The sequence below is a fragment of the Polyodon spathula genome, chromosome 2, assembly GCF_017654505.1.
Source record: "Polyodon spathula isolate WHYD16114869_AA chromosome 2, ASM1765450v1, whole genome shotgun sequence".
Lineage (NCBI taxonomy): Eukaryota > Metazoa > Chordata > Actinopteri > Acipenseriformes > Polyodontidae > Polyodon > Polyodon spathula.
Window position 1 is genome coordinate 50577454 of NC_054535.1, and position 21900 is coordinate 50599353.

The 21900-nt window shown below is 37.5% G+C and overlaps 1 protein-coding gene across 4 annotated transcripts in view; it reads right to left on the minus strand.

Moving 5' to 3' along the window:
- The window catches only part of si:ch211-161h7.4 (centromere protein C), a 73705-nt gene that overhangs the window by 19178 nt on the left and 32627 nt on the right, over positions 1–21900 (minus strand). For 3 of the 4 annotated variants that reach the window (XR_005947237.1, XM_041224515.1, XM_041224505.1), the window contains exons 6-16: positions 20498–20705; positions 19931–20182; positions 18881–19479; positions 17348–17555; positions 11470–11724; positions 10356–10954; positions 7806–8078; positions 6894–7157; positions 3737–4727; positions 3245–3333; positions 1282–1344 (exon numbers count right to left, since the gene is read on the minus strand). Coding sequence is in view for 3 of the 4 variants with exons in the window: in XM_041224515.1 (XP_041080449.1) it covers positions 1282–1344; positions 3245–3333; positions 3737–4727; positions 6894–7157; positions 7806–8078; positions 10356–10954; positions 11470–11724; positions 17348–17555; positions 18881–19479; positions 19931–20182; positions 20498–20705 (3801 nt within the window). In the remaining variant the exon portion in view is untranslated. The remainder of the gene's footprint in view (positions 1–1281; positions 1345–3244; positions 3334–3736; positions 4728–6893; positions 7158–7805; positions 8079–10355; positions 10955–11469; positions 11725–17347; positions 17556–18880; positions 19480–19930; positions 20183–20497; positions 20706–21900) is intronic. The other variant, XM_041224524.1, reaches the window with a different exon arrangement.

Here is a 21900-nt window from a genome sequence, read left to right on the forward strand (position 1 = left end):
AACAACTGGGTAATCAGTACAAACAAGTCAATTTTCACAAATGTCATTGTTATATCCAAAAGTAGTACATAGAAAAGCTGCATTTGCAATAAGAAATCTGTAAGTTACTGTTAATTATACTTAAATGCAGAAGTGTAGAGAGAAAACAGACAGGGCATTTTGCATAAAAACTGTTTAAAATTTGTAAATACAGGCATCTTTTAAAAAACCTGGTAGCATGCAGAACTATGTGAATACTGAATAACACATTACATGTGGGATTTTTATTTATTTATTTAACTTTAATGTTATGGTTTAACACTTAATGTTATCTGTGTCTTGTGCAGTATATAATCCAGCCAGAATAAGCACATTGTTTTGAGGTGAAAATTTCCAAAAATTAAATTTGATTGAAGTAGAAAGGTGACATTTATATCTTGCAGTCAAAAATGACTTAGCAAAATGCTTACATGTTAGTGTTTAGTGCAGTTGTCTGTTCATGTTAATCAGATGCCAGCCAGCTTGTTGATGGGCACTCGCTATATGATATAAACACACTCAATAGGTCTGGAGTAGGGAATCCAATTTCAGACTCTTCCCAATGCAGCAGTTAGGGATTGATTATCATTATTATTATTTTTAAAAGCCACGATTCTATTTTTGCAACAATAATAATATTGTGCTTTTGCTTTTATTGGCCTAATAATCAGCAGCATACATGTGTTGGCTAATTCAATTACTTGACAAAGGAGTTCAACAAATTAGTCAAAAAACACAAAGAACTGCAATAAAGATAACAGTCGTGTACGCTCCAGCGCAGCGATTTCACTAAGTAGGGCGGCACAACTGCCTGCTAAACTCAATAATACTGTTATTTAAAAACATAAACTTAGATAAAACACACTGAACTGATCAAACTAAAACTACAAACACTGAACATTTAAACTCCAGAAAGCAAACATACTACACATTTTTAAAAGAAGCATCATGCAATGATTATAATTTTTTTTTCTTTTTAGCCTACAGACTGCAGAACTATCACATTACTATTTAAATATGTAATTTAGCCATGTGTGCGCTAAACGCTCACTCACGGTCAGCAGCCAGTTGGTTGTTTATAGTTAACCTTGCCCAACAGAAAGGAAACGTACACCAGTGCAGCTGTGGTTTTATTTGAAAGGAGATTCAACATTGTTAATTCGATTGCTATGTCGCAAAGTACTACAATATGGTAAAAAATGTGCGAGAGGCAGGAATAGATAAATAGGATTTTAAAGTGTAATGCAGTGAAGTCTCACGTACCTGGTTGGGTAATCCTGTAATCCACTCTTTCTTCCCTTTTTTCAGGAGTATTTGTTGATAACACTGTTTAAAAAAAAAAAAAAAAAAAAAAAAGGGCAGGATTTTAACTGGGAAATGTTGACAATTCAAATAAAAAATGAAATATTTTTCCCCCAAAGCATCTGGTCAAGATCTGGTAACATTTGCATACTTAGTGGGCACAAAAGCAGTTAATATAATACTACAATAGCAAAACAAACAAAAGTTCATTTCAAAAGGGATTATTAACATATTTAACTTGGTTGCCTATTCCCTGTCAGTGATATGCCATCATGACTTGCCAAGTCATTCTCCCATATGCATATCCCTTATGCAAAGGATGTAGAATCCATTTGGAGCCAGAGGAGTCTGTTGTGAAAGAGCAAATCCCTTGATCATTTTAAAATATATAATATATAAACGTGGGTTCCTCAACAATGTCCCCAGTAGTACGGTAAATCCAGTACACCGCAGGTTACCTATCAGGTCGCTGCAGAAACTATTTTTTTTTTAATCATGTATCAACTACATTTGTGAAAAATCCCCCAAAAATTGCCAGGTAATGCGTTTTTCTCATCATGCTGTAAATGTATATGTATACTCTGTTTTCGTTTTTCTGAACCCTTCATTTGAAATAAAGCTTACATTAAAAAACATAAGTTAGTATGGTAGACTACTACTAATTATAAAAATGTGCATTATTATTAATCCTCATCATTCTTTTCCAATTTATCTCATATGACAAAGCAAAAAAAAAAAAACAACCTCTCATTAAACTGTTCCTGTTTCTGTGAAAAGATCATTTCATAGTTATGTCAATTTATGCAACCATCGTCCAGATGACTACTTATACACTAACATTTTCATTACAAGCCTCACTGTCAAAAATCATTAAAAACACAGTTTCAGTATCATTTAATACACTAAGAGTAGCATACAGTATTTACTGAGACATTGTTCTTCATAGAACTGTTAGTTCCTTTGACACACTTCTAGTGCGAGTCAGGTCCAGATAATTACAGGGTCAATGCTTTGATGTTAAGAAACTATGGTGTGTGCTTGGGCACAAATCAAAACCAAAAAAGCCACTGAACCATATCGAGCTTGATAGAAATCTTAATTTTTTTTTTATTAATGAGTATTATGAAGCGTAGCCAAATTAACTGCATCTACTGATTTCAATACTTGTCAAATGGTATGAAGTAGAGTAACATTGAGTTGTTATGCTGCACCATTGCTGACCCACAGAAATGTTTTACAGATAGATTTTCTTTCTTTTTTTGCATCGAAATGTGCATTTTAAATTTAAAAACTTTTCTATGGGCAGAACGCTTTTGTAGTTTAATTGTCAAATCAGCACTCAAACGATACCCCTACAAAAGATACAAATCTAAAGCAGAAGTCATCTTGTTAAGGGACAGCATACAGCCAATTCAATTCCTAAGAGCTCTCTGGCCCACTCTGCTGGAAAAAGTATTTGTTACACCAGAAAGTTTTGTTTAAATAATCGTGTATCAACAAGCATGACATTACAAGAATAACATTCTTATGTCAAACTAATATAAAATTGCTGATCAGAAACAACTTCATATGGATTTGTATAAGCCTGTGTTTTAAATATATATATTTCAAAAATGCTACTTGAATGGCTCTCACTGATCATATTACATCCACAGATTGTAATTTATCAATTTTGATTATTCAACATCTGCCCCCTCATTTATTTAGGATTATATTCTTCCACTGAAGAATCATCAAAATGAATAAATAAATAAATAAATAAAAACACATTTGTGATTTTTTTTTTTTTTTTGGTAGGGGGAGGTTCATAATAACCTTTTAAATAGAAATGTTGCACAAGGAAATTAATTTATTTCAAGTTTTTTTTTTATTTATTTATTTATTTTTTTTAATTATGAGCTCATAGTAGAATAACAAGGTTTACCTGATGTCAAGTCCTCAAAATGAATCCGGCCACCTTTGACAGCTGGCACAGACCTCCTAAGATCAGGTCCACTATTATGATGTTGACCACTAATTAAAACAAAGTTAAATAATTAAATACATGCATTTAACAATATTGACTTATGTCTTACATGAGTCCCTGGAAACACATTTTATATTGTAGGGAGGTGGCCTTACTACTGTTACTATAAAAAAAAATGTATTAGAACAAATAACTATCATACTTTGAATATGCAACCACAAAAATAGTTGTTACTTTATTGATTTTACTTAATATTCATTGAGGTGACTTAAAACTGAACAAGTCTTTACATTGCCTTCAACTGGATCCAAACTGTAAAAAATAGGTTATTTATTTCTGATAGGAGTGATTCAATTGTTAACAGTATTGCTGTAAATCACAGGACCTATTCACCCCTTTCAAATCTTGTGTCTGACAAAAAGATTAATGATGACATAGCAAAAAACTTACAGATTGGTGACCGAGTTCTCTGACAGAGTAAAAGTGCTTCTTAAAGATGCTTGGCTTGGTATCCCTTGTTCTTCATCTTCACATGCACCATCCTCTGCTCCAGAATGGAACTGCTCCATTTGTGGATCACTTAGTGGGGCTACACCATCCAGATAAAAATCTCCTTCCGAACGTGAATCGCTGTCTGTCTCTAAATCTCTTTGCAAGTGTGGTGTGCCGATACTTTTGGGGTCATTTTTGTGAATTAAAGCCCTTGCAGACAAAACTGGGGATCTGATGGTCACCTGTCCCTTGCTTATAGAAGGTACTGGACTAGTAATTGACTTTCCTCGGCCTGGAGCTGGGGTTGGCGCATACGCAACACCAAAAGAAGATAAAGAGGTTTTAAAGTTGTTCGGAGCATATAAATGACTTCCCAGCACAAGAGATTCTTTAAAGGATGGCAACCTGGATTCTTTCTGGACTCCTGCAGTCTGGTTTTGTGTAAGTTTAAAAAACACAGTATCATTAGCTTCCTTATTAACTACTTCATGTTCCTCCTCCTCAGACTCATCATCCTCTTCTGCTGTTGACTCATGAACATCAGTGCTCCTTGTTGACTGGCAATACTTTTTTTTCAATATTGATTTGGGGGTTTTTCCAGATCTGGGCGTCAATTGCCGACTTGCCTTTGGTACTTTTGAAATCAGGGGCTTGCTTTGTTTTGTTTTTTCAGGTAAATTCTTCAGAGCTGCAGTATCCTCGTCTGATTTCACTATCCACCAGGTACGAGGCCCTGTCTTCTGCCGGCGGCTAGTGCGAGAGTGCACAGGAGATGGTTCATTGTTGCTGCCTGCACTTGCAGGTGATAGGTTGCGCTGCTTGCATTCCTTGTTCAATTTTTTCTTCGAGGATCGAACAGAATTAAGGGGTCTTGAAGAGTTGTTTGTTTTAGCCCTATCCTTGTTAGCCTGCCCATTTCTCTGTTTCACATCTGTCTTTTTACTTTTTACTAAAAGAAAGGAAAAGGACATTTAATTGTAATAAAAAAAAAATCAAGGGTGATTAAAGTAAATCAAAACGGTTGATGTTGAAATATACAAACAGTTGCAAATATGTATTTAAAACACTTCTGCCACTTCTGAAACAATTTGTAACCCTCTTGACAAAAATATAGTAAAAAGAAACTACAGTACATAGACCAAAAACCTGAATTATCCAGACGCAAAAGAAAGCGAACAGTTGCTGTGGTTACTTCACTATTAGGAAGGTCTAAATGTGAACCCCACAATGTACTCAATAAAGTAGTCTCAGGTATGCCCATATGTCTTCAGGCACTTAAGTGTTGGAAGAGTTAAAGACAGGTGGCTAACCACAAGGTGCCTGTGTTAAAGAAAACATCACTTGTATTGAAAGTAGTTTGGGGGTTTACTAGTACAGTCAGCGTCACTTAAAATTGGGGCACTGATAAATCTGGACTTCTGCTTAAATGGGACACAGCTCTTCCCAATGTCATTTATGTCATTTAATTTGGACACAGTATTTTCTAATGAACTGAGAATGCTTTTCAGAGCAAGACAGGCTCGCGTAGCACCGTGCAGTGATTAAGTGATTCTGTAATTACGCTGCGACTTGCGTGAACCAGTTGTTTTTGTGAGTTGTCACCATGGCTGTTTTCAATGTTTCAGGCTGCTGTTAAACCCAAAACAGAATTCTCATGACTCATGTTTTATTACCAATTACAAAAAACAATGACTACAAATGTTTCTTGAGAGAATGTGGCAATTATCTGCCAATTATTAAGGCCCTGCAAAAATTCCTGATTTTTTTAATTCCCAGCAGTGTCACAGGTAAAGTATCAAATATCACGGAATGTCCACAGAATTTTCACAAATTGTGTGTACTGAATTTCAACTGACACGAAACTAACACTTATACTTATACCGTGTTTTGTTTTAAAGCAAGAACACTTTACAATTAAACACAAACATATATATATATATATATATTCCACGAAATCGTCAGTTATGTGTTTATTTTTTTAACTAATGTTCAGCACCTTTAGTTGGTTCACTTGTTCCTCTTACGTGGATTGCCTCTAAGTAAAAACCTTCCCATATGCCGAAACGCTTCGCTTGGCATTCACAGTTGCCGTACAGCTCTGGATTTCCGCGTTTCTCTTTCGGTGAACACCTGAATAAAGATGACTATCAACAGAAGATTTTCAGTTGTGATCTACAGTAACGTTGCAGGAGATGCAGAAGAGATTATCTCCATCACTGTGTAAAACACCTAATGGATACTGCAGACACATTTTTAGAGACATTCATTTTTCTATTTTCAGTGTAGTGTTTTCAGCCTACATTGCATAGTCACATGACAATCACTGCACAGAGCTCTATGAATGCAGAAGAGTACACGCGCACACACATGTAACAGCAGAGCTGTACAGTTTAAGGTGATTTATTTCTACTTTACGCATTTCATTTTACTTTAGGAATATATTAAATTAAAAAAAAAACACAACATTTACGGTACTGGGCTAATTTCCGTGAAACAGCGATTTAAACATGGCTTTGCCCGTTATTAATGCCACTTTGCATGATCTTTTTCAAGATTTTTTTTTTTATTGCCGATACGTAATAAGTAATAAGCAATTAATTTTGTTTAGGAATAAAAAATAGTGACTCATTTCAAATTATGCTTTTAAACATGTATTCATAAAAATAAAAAATAAACTGCATGTCGTAAATTATGAATATAAGTGTGAGTAAGGTCTTCTCAAATGCCTCTCATATTAGTTAATATAAGCCTACATATGCCTCTCGTTTAATTGGGACAGTCGCTTATTCCAGATATTTTTATATCTCCCGAGACGTCCCGATAAAGCGACTATGACTGTATTAGTTAATATAAAAGCAGTATACATCCTGCTTGTCAGCTGGATATAGCAATGAATTAATGGTTAGGCAAAATTTGAAAAGTATCAATGGTTTAAACTTGGTTTAAAAAAAGTTTTAGCATTCAGTGTCCCTAAACTGCACACTGGCGATTGCAGCAAGTCCCATAAATTTGCAAATAAATGGCTACAATGGGTCATTTTGTATTAGTATGAAACTCAGCAGAACCCAGAATTATGAACTAGCAGCTAAACTGTAGTTCATTATCCACCACCTACCAGGTAATCTGCTTAGTTGCTTGCTACAGGATGTGTCAAGAGAGGGACTGCCGTTGCTGCCGCTGTCACTTGAGCAGCTGCTTTTATTTGCCTTGTCCTTTAGGAGGTTTTTTCTTGTGCCAGGACCTATAAGGCTGCCCTTTACATCTTGATCATCTAATGTGTACTCAGATGAGTCTCTCTCTGAACACTGAGGTCCTGAAGAGCTCCTTCTTTTATTACTCTTCTTTCTTCCAGTTGCATTAATTTTCTTCATGTTTTTAGCTGAAACAAAAGGTAAAGGGTGTTAAGTTTCCAAATAAAACTACATTTGTGAATTAAATTTAAAGTAAATAAGGGATTAAATACTCTATGGTAAATTAGCTTGTCTAAAGAATTTAATTTGTGTACAATTTTGTACCGTTGTACTGTTCATTTTTAATAGCACACATGCAACCATCTTGATCAGCCAGTCACAATAAAACAAACTCAGCTTATTGCAATAGAAGTGTAACAGAACAAAAATCATTCCCTGCTGGTACTGCATTTGATAAAGTAAAACCAAATGTAAGCCAACAATACTGCTCATAAGTGCACTTGTGCTATATTGTAAACCCTTTGTTTTTTTTATACTGTAGGCTTGTTTGCAATTTTGTTTGAATGAGTTTCACAAATTGAAATCCCATTGAAATACAGTACTGCAAGTTAAATTGCAGATAAACTAAACTACATGCAAGTTACTGTAAATGTAATGTTTGGAAATAAAATTTTGATGCAAAACATGTGCTTTTAGTGATTATTTGTGGTGTTAGATATTTGTAATTTTTTCTGGTTCAGCATCGCAATCATTCATTCATTTAATTGTCAGGAGAACCTGCGATGAGGGGGGGGGGGGGGGGGGGGGGGGGTCGCATAAATGAGTGTGGACTTTACCAGGTGAGGTGCTCTGTCGTTTACTAAGAGGAGGGCTAGGAGAAGGATCTCTGTTGAAACTGCAAGTAGTTGACAGGCCGCCCTCCACATCATCTTGACTGTCAGATTTCACTGCCCACCACGTGCTCGGTGTTCTTCTCAGTCGCCTGCTACGAAGGAGTGCAGAAGAGGGATCCTTCCTATTGCTGTCTGCTCTGGACAAACTGCTCTTTTTTGACTTGTCCGCGTGGCTGTTTTTTCTCCTTTTCACATCTGTTTTCTTTATAGTTTTACCTGAACAGAAAGCAAATAAGGTTAGAATACACATGTAATGCACATAATACATGCACTGTACAGCACTGGGCTCTTACAAGGATACTTTTAAGCTACACAGATCATTGGGCATTATAAATTGGGCTTCTGATTTTCGGTTTTAACCGATACAGATAAAACACACAATAAAAAAAGGAAATCTGTGCATATCCAATAAACACCAGCAATGGTTACTTCATGTTGACTTCACCCCTTTCCCAGTGCAGTAAGTTATACAATGTCCCTCCGTCCTAACTTGTATCTAGTATTGATTCGTTCTGAATACTTTAGACACACCCCAACTACTGAGAGCCAGCAGAGTCTTACATTTCTATCGGAAACTCCGCATACAGGGAGGATTGTACACGCTTGCAAGATTTAAACCAAGATTACAATTAGATACTGAGGTTTGATCTTGCTCACATTTGATCTTGCTCATTTAAAGCTATATTAGTTAGATATGGAGGATTTACATGTTCATGGTATTCAAAACAGGATTTACAAATTGTGGTAACCGAGAACTACAAATGACAAAGATGCCTTGCATTTAATTACTGCCTCACCAGAAGTTGCACGGCAGTTTAAAAATGGCAAATTCTGTGGATATGCGAGATAAATATTATATATCACACACACACACACACAAATGAAGAAATAAAAACCACAAGATCAACTTAGCAGCTCTTGAGCCTCTATATAAGTTTTAGACAGCAAAAATTAAACAAACAGAACCAGATTACGCATGTGCGCGCACGCATAGTGATCTCTATGGAAGGCCATCTGGGTCAAAAATGTGTCGTGCTGCTTTAGTGAGTCAATCTCATGGGACAGAAAAAAGGCAAGCATCTCATTCCGAAATGCCTCGCTTAAACAGTGCCCAACATGCTGGAAATTTTGTGTAGTGATTTTTATATATTATACACCCACCCCTCGTTATATTGCCGATCGCTATACTGCGGATTCAGATATATTGTGGTCCAGGAGTTGGCTCCCCATTTTTACTGTCTAACTGCATGTGCACTTAGAATTACTGTTAGTTTTTATTTCGTACTGCACATCAAACTAAAATATACAAAACAATTAAAAACAAAACATTAATAACGTAGTGTTATCATGTACACACGTATTGCACAATAACACAAAGCAAATTAAATATCTACTTGCTGAAGCGGTTTTTATTTTAGCCAACGTGGTGTTCACTTGTGGCAGCAATGCTGTAGCAAAAGTCACAGAGCAGCGATGTCAGCTCCCTAGCAACAAGCCTCCAATGTTATTTCAATGCAGCGGGTTTGTGCATTTCAGAAAGGAGGGGAAGACTCATGAAATTAATTGGAGACTTAAGTTTTTGAGAAGCAATTATACGTCGCAGTACAAATTAAAACTGTGTGCTGTTTTTATACAAAAAATGAGAAAAAGTGGGTTGTGTAGAGGACTTATATTGGACCCTGACGCCCCCAATAAAACGAGGGAGTGGTTGTACAGTACTTCTAGACAATTTGTTTTTTTATGGGTCTCTCGCTATATTGCGGCCCTCGATATATAGCAGATTTATATTGGACCCGACACCCACGATATATCGGATGGGTGGTGTATATATTTTTGTGCCGACTTTGTTATGTGGAATGTAATAAATGAGAACAAAAACAGTTAGTTTTTTCCTCTTCACTTTACAAAGCCATTTCCACGTGTGTTTTATTTTAAGTATTTAAAAGTTACATTTTAATTTTCGTTTGCTTGTTTAGCTACAAAAAGGCATATGCAAACCTCATGTTATTACTCATGAAACATGGCTATGGCCACTGTTTATTGTGAAGAAACAGCAAATGGCAAGGAATGAAAAAAAGTTTTTAAAAAAAATTGCCATGTCAACTTTATGTACTATTTATTTCTTAAAAAGACAAAATATTTAACTTGAACTGAAATTTGGCGTCCTTTGTTTTGTAGTTAATTCACCAGGGTAAAGTAAGGCATACACAATGTATTCTTTACTCCTGGGATATTTTTCAACTTTAACACGTTACATATTGTAATGTCTTGCTGTAAAATAAAGGCACACACAAAGGTGCCACGCCCCCTGCCGCTATGCTGTCTCGGCTTGTGTTCTGAGCAATATAATGGCTTTTATTACTTTTTGAAAACTAACTAAACGAATATTTAAATTATGAGCAAATGTGATGTGATCTGAACGTGAAAATACAGTGTTCGTCCCAGCACCACCATTTATACTTGTACAATGCATTTTTTTCCCCCAGTATGTACCTTTTTTTCCAATAGACTGCACATCCTCTAGAGACAGTTGAAGTACGCAGGGCATTAAGGCCTCTTCATTTCCACATTCACTATCTACGTTCTTGTTTTTCACTGATTTAAGCACTTCCACCATGTTCTTCCTTTTGGTCTCTGTTACCTTTGTTTTTTTATACTGGACTCTGGCTTGATTGGGTTTTTTATTAGCATTTGTCTCAGTTTGTCGCAGATCATTTATGACTTTAAGGCTACCTTCTTCAGCATCAAATTCATTATGTTTTTCTGAAGACACTTTCTGTTTTTTTTTTGATTGTGGCACCTTTTCCATCATAATATCTTCCTTTATCTTTGCAGCTGCCACTGCATTGTGTTGCTTAGCTTCTACTTGATTTTTATTTGCCTCCGTGGCTGCTGGCTCTTCATTTATTTTCTTTTGGTCTCTCCGATTCTGTTCTGGCAGTGATGGCTGTACTGGAGGATATTTTTTCTTTTTTGGAATTGTAATCCAAGAATGAAATGTAAAATCTTCAGGATCCTTTTCAATGAAATCATCATCCCCAAAATCAGTTTGTGGAAGTTTGGGAGGAGTTAGCACCAAAGGCTTTTTTCTTCTGAAATCATAAAAGGGGACAGTTGAAACAAACAAACATGCTACCAGCCTCATGTTGCTCAAAATTCTCATTACAGTGACACTTATTTTACGAAATTCATGCAGACCTATTTAACCAGAAGCAAGGATTAACCACCAATACAGCCTTACAGAAAATTCTGTGAAACAAGCAATTTCAAAGCAAATAATTTTGCAGCAGAGGGTTAGTATCTACTGTACTGAGAGATGTTAACTAAGGTTAGTATGGATAGTAAGTTTCCAGTAAATATTTAGAATAGTTAGTGAAAAACAAATAATCACTGGGCTTGTATCTGAATGGTACTGGCTTGTCAAGTTGCAAACATCATAAAACAAATTAGAACTAGCCAGCATTCCAGTGGACTGGTATATATCACATTTAACACTTGAGCAAGCTCAGCTATTAAACTGAAAGTCTAATTCATTTCTAAAAGGACCCTGGCAAGAACATTAAAATAAATCAAAAACATGTTTAGTCTACCGAAAGATGAAATTTACCTTTTTTCAGAGAGGCCAGTTTTCCTTAAGATCTGGAGAAATCTTGATTTCTCCTTCACTTTTTCAGATACTTTCAGTAATGAAGCATTTGGATTATCAGGTTCCATATTCTCTTCCTCATTTGAGGTTGGAGACATTATTACCAGCATCTGCTTTTTAGCTGGTGTAGGTGTATCTGACATTTCCTTATTCTGCCTCTTACTTTGGGAAGAAAAACTTTCCAAAGTGGGAGCTTCTGTGTCATTGAAAGTTAGCCTGAAATGATAGTGTTTCGCACAGGATTTAGTGAAAGACACAACCCTTCCAAGCACTTGTAAAGTAGGTGTCTGTGGCAGAATGGGCAGGTGACTTATTTTATCTTTATTTTATCCCAAACTGCCAAAGCATATCCCGCTGAATGTCGTACCAGTCCCTGTTACATAAACTGACTTTTTGTGATAAAATGGAAAACAAGTATTCTATTTCTGCACTAGTAGTAAACTGACATTTGGTTTACTTAGTTTCTGCTTATTTTTAATAGGGTGCAATTAAATGTGAAGAATATTGTTATAATTATAACCCTGGTTCCCTAAAATAAAAATTACTGAATGGGTATTTCTCTCCTAAAGACCCGAAACCTGAGTAAAAGTATACTGAACAAAAATAAAATGTAACAAGTGTTGGTCCCATGTTTCATGAGCTGAAATAAAAGATCCCAGAAATTTTTCATCCACACAAAAAGCTTATTTCTCTCAAATTTTGTGCACAAATTTGTTTACATCCCTGTTAGTGAGCATTTCTCCGTTGCCAAGATAATCCTTCCACCTGACAGGTGTGGCATATCAAGAAGCTGATTAAACAGCACGATCATTACACAGGTGCACCTTGTGCTGGGGACAATAAAAGGACACTCTAAAATGTACAGTTTTCAACTGTACCGGGCAGATGGCAGACAGCGTGTATGGCGTCATGTGCGCAAGCGGTTTGCTGATGTCAACGTTGTGAAGAGTGTGCCCCATGGTGGCGGTGGGGTTATGGTATGGGCAGGCATAAGCTACGGACAACGAACACAATTGCATTTTATCGATGGCAATTTGAATGCAGAGATACCGTGACGAGATCCTGAGGCCCACTGTCGTGCTATTCATGCCACCATCACCTCATGTTTCAGCATGATAATGCACGGTCCCATGTCGCAAGGATCTGTACACAATTCGTGGAAGCTGAAAATGTCCCAGTTCTTCCATGGCCTGCATACTCCCCAGACATGGCACCCATTGAGCATGTATGGGATGCTCTGGATCGACGTGTAAGACAGTGTGTTCCAGTTCCCGCCAATATCCAGCAACTTCGCACAGCCTGATCAACAATATGCGAAGGAGATGTGTTGCGCTGCATGAGGCAAATGCCCCTACCTTTTTTTTTTTTTTTTTTTTTTAAAGGTATCTGTGACCAACAGATGCATATGTGTATTCCCAGTCATGTGAAATCATAGATTAGGGCCTAATGAATTTATTTCAATTGACTGATTCTTATATGAACTTAAACTCAGTAAAATCTTTGAAATTGTTGCATGTTGCGTTTATATTTTTGTTCAGTGTATAATAAAGCTGCTCAGCCGAGCCTGTGACGCCTGTGAGGATATACAGGACTGCATGCACAGATCAGTGTCATTTTTCTTTCAAGCCTGCTGCAATTATGGATGCAGTGACCTTGAAGGTTATCGTTACATTTCTATTTCATGAAACCAGGGTTATGATAATAACCCCACATTCCCTTTGAAGTATGAAATGTAACTATTAACGAATGGGTGAGTATACCCAAGCCATCGCAAGGGCAAGATTACTGTATGACCGGAATGCTACAAGGCTTAGTCGAGGCTGCCTTGTGTGCTACCATTCAGAACCCCAGTAACAAGTAGCTAGGGATAAAAAATGGATGGAGAAACTCACCTCTATACCTGTGTTGCAAGGGTCGACTGTGAAGCCGCTTAACACTCCATAACATTAAGTCTATAGAACCTAGTAAAGGTGTCGGGAGTAGTCTACATCGCAGCATTGTAAATGTCCTTGACAGGTGCACCCTGGAATAAAGCCCACAAAGTTGTCATTCCCCTAGTGGAATGGGCAGTGAACTTTTCTGGAGGGGGCAAGTTGGCTCGCTCATAGGCAGTCCTGACTGCCTGCTATCCAATTGGACAGCCTCTGCTTAGACAGGGCTTGACCGTGGGACTTCGCCCCATAACAGACAAAAAACGGTTCGGACTGCCAACACAATACACTAGGGCCCGCACTGGACGGAGTGTATGGAGCTGTTGCTCTCTGTCAAGACTGGAAAAAGAGGTGGATGAAAATTCTCCAATTTCACAGACTGCTTGACATGTAATGCAGAGATCTTCAGCAAAAAAGCAGGATTGATACAGAGCATAACCTTTGTCCTAGCTTCAGCAACAAATTAAGCAGGCTTTCACAATTGAGAATGCCTGCATCTCACACACTCGCTTTACGGAGGGGATTGCAAGAAAGAAAGCCGCTTTGAGCGACTGCAAATGGAGGCTCCATGAGTGTGTCAAGCACCACGTTGAGTCTCCAGTGAGGAATAATATCCTTAATAGGTGGCCAAAGTTGCCAAGCTGCTTTCAAAAAATGCCCCACCAGGAATTGAGCTCCTGGGAAGACCAAATGAAATTTGACATGGCAAGCTGAAATAGCTGCCAAACACATCCTGCAAAAATTGCAGTATAACTGACATGGGACAGGCCTTGGGGCCAAAACCCTGAGGCAGACACCACGACGCCCCAGTTGTAACCTTACCCAGAACTGCCACCTGGGTCATTTTGACCCATACATTTTAAACTGCTTCATTATGAAAATGATACGCCATACAACTCAAAGTTTTATTCAAGAACATCACATCTAACATTTGCATAGCAGAAACACCATATTTAAATGGAAAATTAAACATAAAAGCCTTTATTTTCAAAATGAGTGCATATACAGGACGACTACAAACTGAAAAAATATAATAAAATACACATTTCAAAAGAAACGGGTATGTACATATACCCGTGTACAGGTGTAAACGGGTATATGTGCATACAAAACTAAGCAAAATCATTGTTTTTAAGTTGTTATCCTACCTGTCATTAAGGTTTGTTGTGTGCATCTGAGTGCAGCTTGCCATATTCCAATCAAAACAAATACTTTCAAGATTAAATATGTCCTTGTTGTATTTACAAAAAAGTAAAATATCTTAGTGCTGAGAAAGTTAATGAACCCCAATGATAATTATGGAAATTCCATAGTTTTACCAAGATAGTATTTTCTTAAATATCCAATAGGGTTTATATTAACCAATTCCATGTCTTCTGAAACTGATTCATGAATTATACAAACAATGAATAATTAAGATTCATGGTATGTTAAAAAGTAAGTGAACCCCTAGCTTTATCAGCTCAATTAAGTGGATAATTAGAATCAGTTTTTTAAATAATTAGTTAGATCTTCAGGGGCGAGTTTGGGAGGCCCCATGCTATATAAAGATCCAAAACTTTGTGAGTCTGGTCTTCACCATACAGGTGTGTGGAAACACATGATGCCACGATGAGGACCTCAGAAAAACAGTTATTGATGCTCATCAGTCTAGAAAGGGTTACAAAATCATGTCTAAGGATTTGGGGCTCCACCAATCAACTGTTAGACAGATAATCAACAAATGGAAAAAGTTCAAGACCACAGTCACTCTACCCAGGAGCAGTCGTCCTACCAAAATCTCTAAGAATCGAAAAATTATCAAGGAAGTCACAAAAGATCTGCAGGCCACTCTCGGCTTAGCTAATGTTAGTGTTCATGACTCAACTATCAGAAAAAGACTGAAGAAGAATGGAGTTCATTGAAGGATAGCCAGGAGGAAACCACTGCTCTCTAAAAAGAACATTGCTGCCTGTCTGAAGTTCGCCAAAGAGCTCATAGATGATCCACAAGACTTCTGGAACAATGTTCCCTGGACAGAAGAGTTAAAGGTAGAACTTTTTAGCCTCAACGAGAAATGTTACATTTGGCAAAAACCAAATACTGCGTCGAGTGTGGGAGTGTGATGGTTTGGGACTGCTTTGCTGCCTCAGGACCTGGACAGCTTGCCATCATTGACAAAACCATGAATTCTGCATTGTATGAGCTGAAGCTGAACCGAAAGTGGGTCATGCAGCAAAACAATGATCCTAAACATACAAGCAGATCTACAAAAGAATGGCTGCAGAAGAAGAAATTCCACGTTTTAGAATGACCTAGTCAAAGTCTGGACCAAAACCCCACTGAAATGTTGTGCCAGGACCTGAAGCGAGCTGTCCATGCAAGGAAGCCCTCAAATGTCACCGAGTTGAAGCAGTTCTGTAAGGAGGAATGGGCCAAAATTCCTCAAAACCGATGTGAGAGACTGACCAACAGTTACAGGAAACGCTTAGTTGAAGTCATTGCTGCTCAAGGAGGTGCTACCAGTTACTGAATCTAAAGGCTCACATACTTTTTCACACATGGATATTGAACGTTGAATCATTTGTGGATAAATAGATGTTGAAAAAGTATCATGTTTTTGTGTCATTTGTTTAATCAGGTTATCTATCTATTATTAGGACTTAGATTAAGATGTAATAATATTTTAGGTTTGAAATATGTGAAAATCCTAAGGTGTTCACAAAGGTCGGCACTGTATGTTATATTAAATAAATAAATAAATAAATAAATGGGTCAAATTGACCCACGCGGCGGTTCTAGCTGGAACTTTTTATAACTATCATTTTTGCAATTCTGGCTATAAAATGCCGTTATGATATTTAATTCATATATTGAGGAAAAGTCAAAAACGGACACGCATACGATTTACAACAGAAGAGTAATTAACATTTAAATTCCAAAATGGGTCAAATTGACCCACATTGCAGTTCTAGTGTTAAATGCAACCGGTATGCCAAAAGGTCCCTCGCCCCTGACTGAGCAGGTTGTGGCGTTAGGGCAGGCTCCACGGCTGGCCACTCAGGAGCTGCATCAGGGCTGAAGACCAGTCTCCTGGGCCAATAAGGGGCTAATAGAACCCTGGCCTAGTCCTGCCTGATTTTCTCCTGACAAAGACAGCGTGGGAAGGCATAGAATAGTTGCCCCAGCCACTGGTGTGCCAAGGCTTCTATGTCCAGCAGGTCCCCACCTCCTTTTATGGAGAACCAGAGGGGACAGTGATACCTGGGAGGCAAAGAGATCTATCATTGCTCTCCCGCACCTCTCCCAAATGAGGCTCACCACTTTGGGGTGAAGCCACCACTCTGTAACAATTACTTACTCTTTTCCTAACTTTGGCCAGAGCCAAAACAAGAATAAAATAACTCCAGCCAGAGCTATTGCAGCCGGGGGGAGAGCACAGTCAGCTGACTTGCATTCCTTGATCCCTGGGAAAGTCGCTGGCTTCACATGGCGCACAAGGCCAAACCGGGACATAACAAACATTCTGTAGTGCACAAATATGCGTAACTAGTAAAGCAAATACAGCAATTATTTTTAATACCACATACCACTTATATAATTTGTGTAAAAACACAATAAAAAAAAAATAGCAAACCTATAGCAGAAAAAGTAACAAGTACTTCTCTGAATAGGCTCTCCTGTCAGGTCAGTTTTTAAAAAAAAACATGTCGCAGAGATCTGTGCGTGCAGTCCTTTATAAGCTTGGGGGCAGGCAGCACTGCGTCACAGGCTTGGTTGAGCATTTTATTGAGGTTTCGGGTCTTTAGGAGGTAAATACCCATTCGGCAATGGTTGCATTTCGTACTTGAAAGGGAACCAGATATTTAGTGAAGGGTTTGGTTGTTGTACTAGTGACTTCATTCTCTTATTTGTTAACTCAATCCTACCTTTTCAGCACAGCTGCCGGCAATACAAATGTTTCTTTTTGACTTTCGGTTCGATTCTTTACCAGAAGAGGGAACCCTTTTATGCTGTTCTCATTTTCATCATCTTTCAAGACTGAAGTAATTGCAGAATCAGTGGGTGAAGCACAAACCACCTCTACAACTGTTTTAGGATTCTGTGTCTGCTCCTGGTGACTGCAACAGCTTCCATCTGGCAGGGGACATACAGTGTTATTTGTTAATCAATTATTTAGATATTAAGCATGTATAAGTGCATTTTAAAAAATTTCCTCCAAGATTATGTGAACACATACATTTTTCTATAGAGTTGATTTATAAACATATAAACCTCTGTCCTCCCTTCTCCAGTTTGGCAGTCATGCCCTATTCCTATGACACTGTATTAAACACTGTATTGCACCCAGACTGTACGAGCTGTTACTGAAAGTCTGTAGCAGTTATTGAAATGGACACATTTCTTATCAGAAAAAGTGCTGACAAAAGTAATTTAGCCTATATATATATATATATATATATATATATATATATATATATATATATATATATATATATATATATATAAAAACATGTACAAAATATCGCTTAATTTTACTTTCTTTTGTCTAATCATGGAGGGACTGAAATTCTCTGAATATAGTAAAATAAAAACTAAGCCGCAAAGAGGAACACAGTTGAGGCTTAGGGTCAAAGTTTCTGCTCACTAGTTTATGGAGGTCCTGAATGAAGCAGTCGGGTCAGGTTCAGATTTGTTTGGACGAATTCGAATCAGTTTTAAATTAGGCCCGAGCAAACTTCTACTATGAAGTACAATAATAAAATTAATTTACAAATTGAAAAAATATATATCTATTTAATATTGCATTTAACATTTATTTTTTACCAAGGAAAAGTGATCAGCATGTCAGCAATTTAGCTTATGTGGAAATGCAAATTGGTTTTTAATTATAGTAAATAGCTACAAAGTGTTTTCACATAATTAAACGAATACACAACTCAAAATATAACATCCTTTGGAAAATTTGGAATTCAGACCTTGGTACACTTAGTGGCATTCATAACCAACACAAAATATTTATCTAAGTCAGCGGTTCTCAAACTGTGGATCACGACCCCAAAAGTGGGTTGCAAATAAAAGCGAGATCTTTGAGTAATAAACAAGTTGATTCAACCACTTGTTTTCATTTTGCATTGGTTCATCTGGGTCTGGATACAAAGCGTAAATTGCCTAATTTGTAAGTGAACTGCTGCAATACAAAAGGAATGTAACTTGAATAGCACCTATGCACTACTGATTTAGACATATAAATATTAATTATGTACTAAATTATTTTTGATGTTGTGTTTTATTGTTTAACAATACATAAAATAGATGTGTGTAAGGCAACTTGGCTTCCTGGTGGCCTTAAAGCAAAAGTCATGTCAAGTATTTGTAATGTGTGCAATCCCGGAAGTCACTGCTTCCTTTGAAATAATCATCATTTATACTTATAGAATGCATTTTTTTCTAGTATTTACCTTGTTTTCCAACATGCTGCATATCCTCTGCAGATAGCTGAGGTAAGCAGAGTATTAAGGCCTCTTCACTTCCACATTCACTATCTACGTTATTGCTTTTCATTGGTTTAGGCACTTCTACCGTGTTCTTTCTTTTGGTCTCTGTTACCTTTGTTGTTTTATACTGGACTCGGGCTTGGTTGCTCTTTTTTTTATTGGCTTTTGTCTCAGTCTGTTGCAGATTATTTATGACTTTAAGGCTATCTTCAGTATCAGAATCATTATGTTTTTCTGAAGACTCTTTCTGGGTTTTTTTTGATAGTGGCACCTCTTCCATCACAAAATGTTCCTTTTTTTTTGCAGCTGCCTCTGTATTGTGCTGCTTAGCTTCTACTTGATTTTTATTTGCCTCTGTGGCTGCTGGCTCATCATTTATTTTCTTTTGGTCTCTCTGATTCTGTTCTGGCAGTGATGGGTGTACTGGAGGATATTTTCTCTTTTTTGGAATTGTAATCCAAGAATGAAATGCAAAATCTTCAGGATCCTTTTCAATGAAATCATTTTCCACCAAATCAGTTTGTGAAAGTTTGGGAGGAGTTAGCACCAGAGGCTTTTTTCTTCTGAAATCATAAAAGGGTACAGTTAAAAAATACTACCACACTCATCCTAGGATCCTATGGCTCAATTAATTTTAAAAAGTGATACTTTTTACAAAATCCATGCACACCTATTTGACAGAAGCAAGGATTAACCACCCTAAAGAAAGGTTTATGAGACAAGCAATTTAAAACAAATAAAGATTTTTTTTTTAGCATCACCTGTACTGAATTTTCATGGTTCCTGTAAATATTTAGAATAGTTAGTGCAAAACAAATCGTTGAGCTTGTATCCGAGTCGTATTGGCTTGTCAAGTTGCAAAAATCATAAAACTAATTAGAAGCAGCCAGCATTTCAGTGGACTGGTTGCATCACATTTAACACGTGAGCAGATCTGCGGATTAAACATATACAAAGGACACTGGCAAGAACAAAATAAATAATAGGTTTAGTCTACAGAAACTTGGAACTTACCCTTTTTCAGAGAGGCCATTTTTCCTTGAGATCTGGAGAAATATTGATTTCTCCTTCACTTTTTCAGATACTTTCAACAATGAAGCATCTGGATTATCAGGTTCCACATTCTCTTCCTCATCTGAAGTTGGAGACATTACCATCATCTGCTTTTTAGCTGGTACAGGTGTATCTGACATTTCCTCATTCTGCCTCTTACTTGGAGAAGCAACACTTTCCAATGGGGGAGCTTCTGCATCATTGAAAGTTAACCTGAAAAGATAAGTGTGTCACATCCAGTATTTGTGTCTAATTTAGAACGGGTGGGTGATAGATTTGTTATTTATTTTATCCCAAACTGCCAAAGCTGATATCTCACTGAAAGCCATATCAATACCTGTTGCATAAACTCACTTTTTGTGCTAAAATTTGTGCACTGGTAGTAAATTGATAACATTTTGTTTAATGTGTTTATTTTTAAATGGGGGACAATTATGTATATTTCAGGAATGTCCAGATGCTCAGTGAACAAGGGTTTGGTTGTTGTACTAGTGACTTTAGGTTGCTCATTTGTCAGCTCAGTCTTACCTTTTCAGCACAACTGCAGGAAATACAGATGTTTTCTTTGGACTTTCTGTTTGATTCTTTAACAGGAGAGGGGACTCTCTCAGACTGTTCTCATTTTTGTCATCTTTTAAGACTGAAGTAACCACAGAATCAGCAGGGGTAGCACAAACCACTTCTACAACTGGTTTAGGCTGCTGTGTCTGCTCCTGGTGACTGCAAAAGTATCCATCTGGCAGGGGACATAATATGATATTTGTTAGCCACTACTTTAGATAAAGCATGTACAGTGGTTTGCAGAAGTATTCACCCCCAACGTTTTCACATTTTGTTGGCACCTGAGCGAACTCCGACACTTTCAAATTAGACTTTACATTAGAAACTACACAAACTGATCCATATTGATAGTTAAATTACTAGAATACAAATAAGTAAGATTTACAGATCTCAGCGTCATTTTTCCTTCAAGCCTGCTGCAATCATGGATGCATTAACCTTGAAGGTTAATGGTTATATTTCTATTTCAGGGAACCATAGTTATGACAATAACCTAAACATTCCTTTTCAACTATGGGTGAGTGTACCAAAACCATTGCAAGGGCAATATTGCAGAACGAATTGAATGCTACAAGGCAAAGCAGAGAGGCTGCCTTGTGCGTTACCAATAGGAACCCCAGTAATAAGTAGCTAGGGATAAAAAAAAAAAATTTGGAGGAAGAAACTCACTTCTGTGTCTCTGTCGTAAGGGTCGATTCAAACCGCCTTCAACACTAGTTACAAAACCAGGGTTTTGGGGATCCACGACATTAAGTCTATAGAATCTAGTAAGGGTATGGGGAGTAGCCCACACCGCTGCACTGGAAATGTACTTGACAGATGCAACCTGGAATAAAACCTACAAAGTTGTCATGCTCCTGATGGAATGGGCAATGAACTTTTCTGGAGAGGGCAAGTTTGCTTGCTCATAGGCAGTCCCAAATGTGTCTCATGTTACATATTTGAGCAGCCTCTGCTTAGACAGGGCTTGACCATGGCACTTGGCCTCATAACAGATAAACTGTTTGGATCACCTCCTAACTTTTCATTCTGTCAACAGAATAAGCTGGGGCCTGCACTGGACAAAGCTTATGGAGCTGCTGCTCTCTGTCAGACTGGAAAGGAGGTTGATGGAAAGCTTCCAATTCCACAGACTGGTTGACATGAAATGCAGATATAGTCTTTGGCAAAACAGCAGGATTGGTAGACTGTAACCTTTGTCCTGCCTTCTGCAAATATTAAGCAGGCTTCAGAATTCCTGCATCTCACTCACCTGCATTGCGTAGGTGATTGCAAGCATGAAAGTGATAAAAATTTCAGCTCAGCTGAATGCAAGGGCTCAAATGGAGGTTTCATGAGCACATCAAGCACCACAATAAGCATCCAGCAAG